Source organism: Cervus canadensis, chromosome 6 (genome assembly GCF_019320065.1).
Source record: "Cervus canadensis isolate Bull #8, Minnesota chromosome 6, ASM1932006v1, whole genome shotgun sequence".
In the NCBI taxonomy this organism is placed as follows: Eukaryota; Metazoa; Chordata; class Mammalia; order Artiodactyla; family Cervidae; genus Cervus; species Cervus canadensis.
In genome coordinates, this window is record NC_057391.1 from 47,932,012 (window position 1) to 47,943,759 (window position 11,748).

The window sequence follows — 11,748 nt, forward strand, 5'->3', positions numbered from 1 at the left end:
GAAGGAAGAAATAAAGAACCCCAGGGTTAGTAGAAGGAAAGAAATCTTAAAAATTAGGGCAGAAATAAATGCAAAAGAAAAAAAAGAGACCATAGCAAAAATCAACAAAGCTAAAAGCTGGTTTTTTGAAAAGATAAACAAAACTGACAAACCGTTAGCAAGACTCATTAAGAAACAAAGGGAGAAGAACCAAATCAACAAAATTAGAAATGAAAATGGAGAGATCACATTTTTAAGTAGTTGAAAAAATGAGAATAATATTCTTTTGAAAGTTACATGAAATTCATATTTCAGTGTCCATAAGTAATGATTTATCAGAACATGGCCACACTGATTCAGTTACATATTGCTTATGGCAAGAGACTGCATGGCCTCACAAAGCCTAAAATATTTGACTGGTCTTTGATAGGAAATGTTTGCTAAGCCTAATCTAGGCTAATGGATGTCAAAGTGTAGTCCCCTGACCAGCAGCATCAGCATCACCTGGGAACCGGATAAAAATGCAAATATGATCAGGTCCCACTTAGACCCACTGAGTCAGTAGGTGATGATGCACACTAAAGTTTGGGAACCATTTTTACAGTCTCTGCAATATAATGACTCCTTTTAAAGAGACTTGTAACAGAAATTGTCTACTTTGTCATCCTGCTCTGTTGAAAGTGGAAAGTGGTTGTGGACTTTTAGTGTCCTTCATTGCCTGATAGAATAGGCCTCATGGACATCTGTATTGAAACCTTAACAACGAAGATGCATTGTTGTCACAGGGCTTATTTAATATTTAGCATATGATAAGGAGTCAGTATGCATTTGCTAGATGAATGAATGTCATGATTTATATGGAGTAGAAAAATTGTACATATTATTGTAATTTTAAGTTATAATATTTTGGGGTTTTCACTCAGTGGTATTTTAACTCCTTGCCGAGGCCAAGTTTAAAGTATGAGGAAGATAATAGCCAGTTGCCTTCCGCTTGGCAGATCGGTGTAAGGCGTGGTGCATGGGGTGTTGAAGGAAAAAAGAACATTTAGTCAGAGTCTGGACAATGGCATCTTCTGAAGGATAGAAGGGAAGCTTTCTGCCCCTGCAGGATGGCATAATCAGTATCATAACAAGGAACTGTGGGCCCCACATGGTCTTGTGACCCACAGGAAGTCGAGTGAGTTTGCTATGAGTGAGCATTGTTAACACTGGAAATTCACTGAGAGGATTCTGTGGTTGACTTTTTCTGGAGATCTTAAAAATCAGTTCAGATTATCTTATGTCTGAAGATACTTAATTTAATTGCTTGTCTTGCTCCTTCCCCCTCACAGTTTTTTGGATGAAGCCTGTTTTTTTTTTTTTTTTTATTATCCTAGAGGTCCTTTTTATTTAGATTATTAAATAAAAAATTATCCCAATTAGAATATAATAAATTAGACTGGTAGATTTTGACCTTTTATTTTGTCATTTTGACTCCATTTTTTCTACTTTGTTTTCTTTTGGCCATATAAGTGGATGTATTGAACATCATCTGTCTATTTCTTTTGTAGGATTATTTTCTCAGACTTGATTTAGTACTTTGTTAGCGTCTCAACTTTTTTTTTTTTTAAACTTTTGGATGTCTTTTCTTTGTCTCTTTAAGTTTTACTTAACACCCTTGTATCTATGAAAGACAAGAGCCTGGCTCATAATTTACACTCCTTAAATGCTTATTGAATGAATGACAGTTCTCTTTTATTTTAAACTCCTAACAAGTGGACAAATCGTGATCCCTTTTTTGAGATGAAACACATATTTTGCGTTTATTAGCCTGGTTTGTATTCTTTTCCCAGATTTTATAGTACCTATAAAATAGAAAACATGTAATTTAACATTTACTGCTTTCTGATAATTCTGTTTTAAAGGAAGCATTTAAAAAATTTCCTCTACCCGAGGTGGCTATATTTATTAACACTCTCAAATGCACTATTGCTTTGGTTTTTTTCTTGCTATCTTCTGTCCATTGTGGTATTCAGTTTCTGAAAAGCTACTATTATTGTCATGAAAACATCTCAAGCTTTGAGCTTTTGAATTATGTAGTTACCTGGAAGATTTTAGAGGCAGACCAGGAACAATGCTAGAAGGGACCTCAAATACTCAGAGACCTAAGTGCCATATTTTCGCAAATGTCTTTAATCTCAGCTGGGACTTCGTCTTTTTGACCTTTTTTCCTGCAAAGTTATAACCAGTATTAAATTCAAGTTTCCTCTTTCTAGTCTGCTTTTCTTATTGCCATACCACTTGCATTTCTATGTAAGACTGTGTAGGTACTGAAAAACTGGTATCAGAAGAGGTATTGAACCATAATTTTTTATGTTCTGCATTGTAAGAGCCTTTTACATTATTTGTATGTGTGGAAAATCTAGATACAATAAATGAGCTGGTAGAAGTGTTCCGAAAAGTCAGTATTTGGAGTAATGATTCACGTGTTAATAACTAGTCCAGTGGATACTTTTTGGCAGAGTAGCTGCTGAGTTTATAGAATATAAATTCAAAAAGCTCTCAGTCCAGTTTGGGATAGAGAAGGTAAGCACACAGAAACACATTTTCAGTTGTGCATCATTTTCACAGGAAATAAGAGAACCTATTTGGGGAAGGCTTCTTTATGGAGGTGATGCCAAAGCTAAGTTCTTAAGGGCTAGTAGAAGTAGAGGGACAGGTAGATGTTTTAGAAGAGGGAGCACCTGAAATAGTAACCAGAGTATGAACTAATTTAAATAATATTTTTGCACTTTTTTCCTTTTGAAAAGTGTGATTATCCTTTTTTTTAAATTGATAGAGTAATACATTGAAAAGTAAGCCTTCTTTTTACTCTTGTGCCCGGTTTTCTCAAGATGAGTTTCTTATATATTTTTCAGAAGCTGTATTTTTACAAGAAAATACAGTTTTAAAAAACAAGCAGAATTATATGTATATTGGGCTGCAGTTCATTGCATGCACAGGTTTTGTTTTTTTCTGTTTCCCACTTATTTATCTTGGAGATCTTTGGTGGGAAGCTTTTGAAGAAAAGTTTTACATAGAGGAGTGATGTAATTCCATGTTTTAAGTAACTGTAACACTGATGGCCATGTGGAATGGTTTTCAGCAGTGAAGACTGGAAGGAAGGAAATGTGTTAGAGAATATAATGAATACTAAGAATGGAAGTGTGTCTCCTGAAACAGACCTAGATCACCAGCCTGAAAGTAGTAGGAAGATCCTTGCCTCTTTGTGCTTTGGACTGGATCACATTTAGAAGTGATACTGCCTTTCCAGAGGATATTTGGAAATACACAGTAGTTGTCAGAGCAGCTGAGGGACTCTGATGGCATTTGATGGATGAGAGCCATGTATGCTAGACTCCCTGCATTGCTCAAAATGGTCCTTCCCACAGTGCCAGCATGTCTACACTAAGAAGCACTCATCTGCATGCTGGTCACAGGCATGTTCGTTTAAAATGCAGTTGCCTGGGCCCTACACCAGCACATTGAATTGTAAATAATGTTTTCCTGGAACACAACCACACTCACCTGTTTGTTTCTTTTGTATGATTGATTTTGTACTACAGTGGCAGATATGAATAGTTTGACTGAATCATATGGCCCGCAAAGCCTAAATATTTATTGTTTGGCCTTTTATAGAAAAAGTTTGCTGACCCTTGTTGGTAGAGACAGGTAGTTCTCAGTCTTGGCTACATAATGGAATCATGTGGGCAGCTTTAACAAAATTGCTGATGTCAGGATCTACCCCCACCCTGTCGGAACCTGGGATTTAGTCCGGGTAAAGTGAAGTCGCTCAGTCGTGTCCGACTCTTTGCGACCCCGTGGACTGGAGCCTACCAGGCTCCTCTGTTCATGGGATTCTCCAGGCAAGAGTACTGGAGTGGGCCCGGGTAACTGAGTTTTAAAAGCTTTCCAGGTAATTCTAATGTGTAGCCAAGGTTGCAGATCTCTGTGATAGTGCAGGAACAGTGCTTATAGCAGTACAAGCTGGTGATTTTGGTTCCTAATGTTTTCTACTTGGTCAGAGTGTCAGAGTTGCAGACAGGAAAGGTCGAAGAATGTCTTACTGCTTTAAATGCCATATTTCAAAAGCTTCTGGATGCTTGAAATAGGACAAAAGCTATGTGTATGTGACGGTAGGCAGAAATGAAAAGAGGAATGAGCCTGCACTTGAGTTGAAAGACTAACAACAGGACTTAAACCCTGTCTTTTGATAAGTGGCAGGTCCGTTATTTGAGGATGAATAAAACAGCAAGAACAACTGGATCCAATGGGAGATTTATTTAACAACGGAAAGAGTATATTATCCTAAAGACTCACAGGGAGGAGCAGTCCTCTGAAAATTATTATCTATAGAAAACAAAAGAAAAATTTAGGAAACTATCTGGCACTCTCAGGAGGATATAAGAAATAGCTTCTGAAAAGTAGATTGTAAACTCTGGTTTCCAAGCCACATTCGACCCAGCACATGTGTCTTGTATGGTCTACCTGTTGTTTTTAGAAATTTTGAATGAGTTGTCAGCATTTAAAAACAGATTTCATATAAAAATTCAGATTTGTAGCATCTCTTGAAAGATCAACTCTTTCAGCAGCAAGGCTGAATCACATCACCCCTTACTGTCTCCTTTCTTGAACACTTCATCCCTAAAGGCAATTAGGTGACGCCAAGCAGGCGAGGCATCCCTGCCTGGTGAGGGGAGCTGTCCTGGCACAAGGCAGGGTGCCCTGTGTGCCCTGTGGAGGGGTGACTGTCCACAGGGGACACAGGGGAGTATAAGTATTGAGAGGAAATTGTCTGCTTAGGAAGGGCAGTTCTAAGAGAAACTTGGGCTCCTTGGAGAAATGGCTGATTCCAGGGCTGGGGCAGGGAAAGAATAAGATGGATCTGGAACTCCTCATGCCAGCTTCAGTACTCAGAGAATGGTGAGGACAGATCCAAAAGATACAATGATGATAGTAATGGATTATAACCATTCAGGAAAATAGGAAACCGAGAGGGAATAAACAAATGAACAAATGAATAAATTGTAAGCTTTATAAGGAATAGAATATTTACTTAGTTCTAAATTATGTCTGTACAAAATACTCATTGACTTCAAAAGAGAAGAGTATCTTTTTGGTCAAGGTTGGCAGTTTATACCTTGATGAAGTGGTCAGGTAAACCCTCTTCAGTAATGAGGTCAAAGTCGTGTGTCACATGATCAGATGCAATGAGAATAAATCATCATTTTTGAGATACTCTAACTAAAGATGTGTGACCTGAATCTAATAATGGAGAAACATCTGAGAAACCCAAATTGAGGAGCATTCCAATGCAAAATAACTGACCTGTAATCTTCAAAAGTGTCCAAGTTATATAAGCTGCAAAGACTGTGGATTATTTCCAGACTGCAGGAGACTAAAGAAACGCACCCGCTGAGGCAGCGTGGTCTGAGTTGGGTGGTATTGGGACAGATGGCGAAACGTGACTGAGCCGGTCCCAGGATTTAGCGGTACTAATGTGACAATACCAGTTTCCTGATTTTGATGATTATATTGTGATCATCTAGGGAAAATACCCATAGATTGTAGGAACTACATGTCGAATTGTTCAAGTGTAATAGGACATCATGGAAACAGCTTACTCTTAGATGGTTCTAGATTTTAAAAGCTTCTTTGTATTGTACTTGGAACTTTTCTGTAAGTTTGGGGTTCTTTCAAAATTAAACAAATTTATATGTATGTATAAATTTATACACATGGCTTTACACACATGGGGAAAGTGGGTGGCTTGGGGTGTTTGACCACAACATTCATTTTTGTTTTAGCTTTTATTTCTTTAATTGTATTGTCACTACTGGATAAAGAAAGTCTCGAAGTAGTAGCCTGTTTGTTGTAAGGCCCTGGATCATAGTAACTCTTCTTAAATGTGAGTTTTATTGGCAAAATTAGCAGTAACTATGTATACATTTTAATAAGGTTCATAGTTTTCTAATTGTTAATATTTTGTATGGTGTTTATTATATGCTATCTTAAGACAAAATTTGAATATTTTGAATTGCAAAATAGATTTAGGATTTATTAAGAATGGCAGCATAATTTTTCTATAAATATGCCAGTAATTTTTGAAGTTTTTTGTTTGGCTAATTGATCTAATATGATTTAAGTTGGAAGTGAAACTTTAGTACCTTCTCAAAGGTAAACTTTGCCTGCTTCTAGCATGTGTGTATCCTTCCACTTTTCATGTTAAAGAAGGCAGTTAACCTTTAAATAAATGAATATATATGTAATAGATATATATATATAATGAAAACTAAGATAGATTGTATAAAAATAATTTAATAATGGTAGCCTAAGACTAGAGTTCCTAAGGAAATAGAGAAACAGGAAAGAGGGGCCTCAGAAAAGATAGAATTTCAGTCTTAGCTTTGATGATTAGAAAAATTGATAGGTTAAAGAATATTTTAAAAATCTAGCAGACTTTAAAGCAAGCTATATATCTTCTAAGTCACTGGAGAGTATAAAAAGCAAAGTCTATAAGAGTAACAGGCAAAAGGAAGGAAATGTTTAAATCAGAAAATATTTAGTAACATGGGAAAATACAATATAAACCATGTGTGGGATGAGCCCAGTTTTGCACATGGGTTTTCTGTGTGTATAACAAGCATAGTTATACAGAAAAAGAAACTGAAATGAAAATAAGATTGAGTAGTTTCCTCTAGGAAGTGAAATTATGGGTGATTTTTCTTTCCTCCTTTGTACTTTTTTATATTTAAAGAAATTAATATATATGTGCTTTTATGTGATAGCTATCAACACCCAGTGAGCAAATGTTGTTTAAAAATTCAAATGTAATGTATCCTATTATATATTTTATATAGTACAGAATATTCTAAAATATTTTATAGTTTTTTCATTGGAAAAATCTTTTTATTTCTAGGCTTATTGGTGGGCAGTATTACTTATGGGAATTGCCCTGATCATGTTAATGGCTGGTTTTATTAAGATATGCAGTGTACACACTCCAAGTAGTAATCCAAAGTTGCCTCCTCCTAAACCTCTTCCAGGTAAGACAATTTGAGCAAGGTATATATTTTTATTACTCAGAACCATTCGCAAGTAGAACTGAATTATAAAGGAGTCTTTAGTAGTTGATTTATAGTACTTTCTCCTTGAGAATGGGATTACTAGATGGATTATTTAGTTGATTTTTAAGTGTGTTTTTTTTTTTTTCCAATCAACCCAGTCTAGCTTATGGCTGCTGATTTAATGCTAATATATTCTTTAAAAAAAAAAAAATAGTAAAATCTTCTCTTTTTGGTTTTATTATGATAGACCACTTATTTTTTTTCTTTTTTTTTTTCCATTTACTTTTATTAGTTGGAGGCTAATTACTTTACAATATTGTAGTGGTTTTTGCCACTTTTAAACGATTGGTCTTTCCAACAGCTATGCTTCAGTTATGGGTTTTGTATTCATGCTCCTGAAATATATTCTGGCACATAAACTTATTTTCCCTAGGGAAAAATACAGATTTCTCTTGTGGGGGCATACAGATTCCAGTCTGTGGGAGAGTCTTAGGGTAGAAGCTTCAGTTACCAAACAACTGTAGTTATTCTCCATCTCTGAAAACAACTCCTAAGGTTTTATCTCCACCTTTACCTCTCAGGAAGCCAGGGCTGGGGGGAGATGAGAGATGGGAAAGATCTTTAGATGAGAGACCCTGGAGAAGGGAAAGGCTACCCACGCCAGTATTCTGGCCTGGAGAATTCCATGGACTCTATAGTCCATGTGGTCGCAAAGAGTTGAACATGACTGAGTGACTTTTCATTTCATTTCATGGATTTGGAGAAGGGTAAGAAATCCACTTACCAGATTATTTAGGCCCCGCCTGTTTCTCCCTCCTTCTCACCAGGCTGGGTGTCCCTTCCACCCTTTTCTTCAGGACCCTTGGACTCTGTTCTTGTGTGTTCAAGGGCGGGCACCATCCCAGGGTTCCCTCTCCTGCCTCCCACTCAACTTCACCTCTTGAAGCCTCTTGCCTCAGGCCAAATCCACTGCCCTACATAAAGTTGTTTAAAACTAGGGCTTTCTTATAATTTTCCCTCAGTTGTTCGCCTGTATTTCCCTGTCTTAAGGTAAGAAACTTTCAGTAGTCATGCTGGGATAATATCTTGGAGGTAAGCAGAGGAAATTTGCTTTCGATGTCATTGCTTTTCAAAATTACTGCTTTAGCAGTCAGGAACTTTTGTTAGTTTCTTAGGGATTTCCAAGGGCCACATGACACTTTTTAACTACACTACCAGTTCATTTTATTGAATGAGATTACATTATTCTCATTCAAGGAAAATTCTTTAACTTAATTTCATTTTAAGAAAATGCCAGCTCTTAACTGCTGTTTATTGAACCCTCACAAAAGATGTTGAGCACTATGACATGAATTATCATATAATCCTCACAATAGACTATATGAGTTAGTTAATTGTCTCTGTTTTAGAGACTAGTCATCTGAGCTTCAGAGAGGTTAAGTCATTTGCTCAAAGATACCCAGCAGTTTCTTCCTCGTGGAGTCTGTCCTCAGAATCCTTACTAATCTGATAGTTATAGCTGTTTAGCAGTTGTAATGTGGCTCGTCTAAGTTGAGATGTATTGTAAATATAAAATGCCTACCAAACTCTGAAGAATTAGTATTTTTAAGATGAAATATTTTATTAATAATTTTTAATATTTTGGCTATATTGGGTTAATGAAATCAAAATATTACTGAAATTATTTTACCTGTCTCTCTTTTATTTTTTTCATTATGGCTACCAGAAAATAGAAAATTATGTATGCAGCTCATACTGTATTTGTTTTGGACAGAGCTGGTCTGTCCATTTATTGAAATGGCAACTTTGTCTTTAAAAGATTGAAATGCTCGTGATAAACCTCTTTTGCTTTTGTTTGTGACCCACAGGCACTTTAAAGAGGAGAAGACCTCCCCAGCCCATTCAACAGCCCCAGCGTCAGAGGCCCCGGGAGAGTTATCAGATGGGACACATGAGACGTTAACTCAGCTTTTGCCTTGGTTCTTCCTAGTGCCTACAATGGGAAAACTTCACTCCAAAGAGAAACCTATTAAGTCATCATCCCCAAATGAAACCCTCACAAATAACAGTAGAAGAAAAAAAATGGCAAGAGATCATGTCCTCAGATCAGGTGGAATTACTTAAATTTTAAAGCCTGAAAATTCCAATTTGGGGGTGGGATGTGAAAAAAAAAAAGGAACCCCATTTTCTTATAGACAGATATTTTTAACCTAATGGCACAAAGTCTTAGAATATTATTATGTGCCCCGTGTTCCCTGTTCTTCGTTGCTGCATTTTCTTCACTTGCAGGCAAACTTGGCTCTCGATAAACTTTTATCACAAATTTAAATATATATATTTTTTTCAACTGCCAATCAAGGCTAGGAGGCTCTACCACCTCAACATTGGAGACATCACTTGCCAATGTACATACCTTGTTATATGCAGACATGTTATTTCTTACGTACACTGTACTTCTGTGTGCAATTGTAAACAGAAATTGCAATATGGATGTTTCTTTGTATTATAAAATTTTTTCCGCTCTTAATGAAAAATTACTGTTAATTGACATACTCAGGATAACAGAGAATGGTGGTATTCAGTGGTCCAGGATTCTGTCATGCTTTACATGGGCAATTATGAGAAGAGAATCAGTTTACCTTTTCCTCATGATGGAGTTGGTTCTGATATTCGTTTTGTTTTATCAAACGGCTGCTAAGAGCACAGGATTGACGACACTGAAGAACACAGTTAAGTGTTGTGAAAACTGGACATATGCAGCATACTACTACTTCAGACTTAGTTCTTTATGTAAATGTCTGATTTCTGCTTACTTATTTTAAACTTTCTAATTCAATTCCATTTTTGAATTGATAGGTGAAATTTTTATTCATGTTGGTAGCAGTTAGGTCAATGAAATGATTCTTTTTATTTGCAGCCTCTTATTTGTATGCTAATTATGTTTTGGGTTTTGTCTGATATGGAAAAGAAAAGCTGTGTGTCTGTTTTATCAAGATATTTGAACAGAGTTTTCAGCATATCATCATGATCATTGGTAACCACTAAAGAGGAGTGATTTGCTCAACTAGTAGTTAAAATTGTAGATAGGCTTTCTGACACTTTTTTTCCCTAAGATATTTTATCAGCAATGAAGGTGAAACAGCACAATGTCCCATTCCAAATTTATTTTTTAAACAAGTGTAAATAATTGGCTTTTTAAAGAAAGAAGTCAAAAGCATTTAATGTATTAACAGGCTTATTGCTATGCAGGAATGGAAGGGGGCATTACAAAAAAAACTTTTAAGCTTGTGACATATTTATTGCTTCTGTTTTCCAACTACATCACATTAAATTAGAAGTAAACAGCTATGATTTTCCTGGCTTCACATAGGAGGCAAATTTAGGTAAAGTTGAAACGATTTGTGTTTGGCTTTTTTTTTTTTCCTTTTTTTCTTAAGAGTATAAGGTTTACACAATCATTCTCATAATGTGACGCAAGCCAGCAAGGCCAAAAATGCTAGAGAAAATAATGGGATCTCTTGTAAACTTGTACAGTATGTGGTGACTTTTTTCAAAATACAGCTTTTTGTACATGATTTAGAGACAAATTTTGTACATGAAACCCCAGATAGACTATAAATAATTCTAAACAAACAAGTAGGTAGATATGTATGTAATTGCTTTTAAATCATTTAAATGCCTTTGTTTTTGGACTGTGCAAAGGTTGGAAGTGGGTTTGCATTTCTAAAATGGTGACTTTTACTCCGCCAGAGTTCTTAGTAACTTCTTGAGTGTGCTAGACTTTGAACATGTACATTTTTTGCTTGAAATGTTATCCTGTGGTAGGGTTTTGGCAGGTATACAACTGCCCTATTTTATTTTGAGTCTAAGTTAAATGTTTTCTGAAAAGAGATACGTGCACTGAACTCTTTCCACTCCAAATCAAGATGTGGTAAAACAAAAGGATCAAGACAAGTGAGATCTAATACTACTGTCAGTTTAATGTCCACTGTGTTTTATACAGTATCTTTTTGTTCACTTTGGAAATTTTTACTAAAAATTGCAAAAAATAAAGTATTGTGCAAAGATGTAAGGTTTTTTGAAACTTGAAATGCATTAATAAATAGACTTGACGAAATCCACTTGAAGGTTTCATACTCTTTGAACTCTGAGAACTTTCAAAAGAAGCATCCCGCAAGGCAGCCTTTCCTTGCTAAATGAGAGATGGTTAAGCAGAAAGGGAATTGCCTCTTCCCACACAAGTATAGATATCTTTATTCTTAGTTAGGACTTCATGTAAAAATTTTGTGGTTAGATCTCTCTCTTTCTGTACACAGTGAACATTTGAAAAACATTTAACTAATCTCAACTGCTTTGCATTATTTCTACTCAGTATTCAGAGTGCTTAAACGTGTCTTAGTGGAAGAGCTGAGTCATTTTGGAAACTGTGGTCTTACATACATTTTCCAAAGTTTTGAATGCTAAGTACTTCATTTATTTTAAAAGTTGAGTTTGATGGTAAGTGTATTTTAAAAATTTGAGCCATGTTTTCCTGCTTTGTCAAATTCATAGCATGTAAGAAGACTTGACATTTCAGCCTTACCTAGAGAAAGAATTGTAAGCCCAGAATATAGTGCCCTGCACAGAATAATCTACCCCAAACCCAAGTTATTTTTTTAATATATTGAGGCCAGTTTAAATAAGT

At 35.8% G+C, this 11,748-nt stretch overlaps 1 protein-coding gene across 1 annotated transcript in view; it reads left to right on the forward strand.

The window, feature by feature from the left end:
* ADAM10 (ADAM metallopeptidase domain 10) overlaps positions 1-11,185 on the forward strand; it is a 142,054-nt gene extending 130,869 nt beyond the window's left edge. The window contains exons 15-16 of the mRNA XM_043471836.1: positions 6,917-7,043; positions 8,933-11,185. Coding sequence (XP_043327771.1) covers positions 6,917-7,043; positions 8,933-9,027 — 222 coding nt within the window. The 3' untranslated portion in view covers positions 9,028-11,185. The remainder of the gene's footprint in view (positions 1-6,916; positions 7,044-8,932) is intronic.
* The last annotated feature ends 563 nt before the right edge of the window (positions 11,186-11,748 follow it).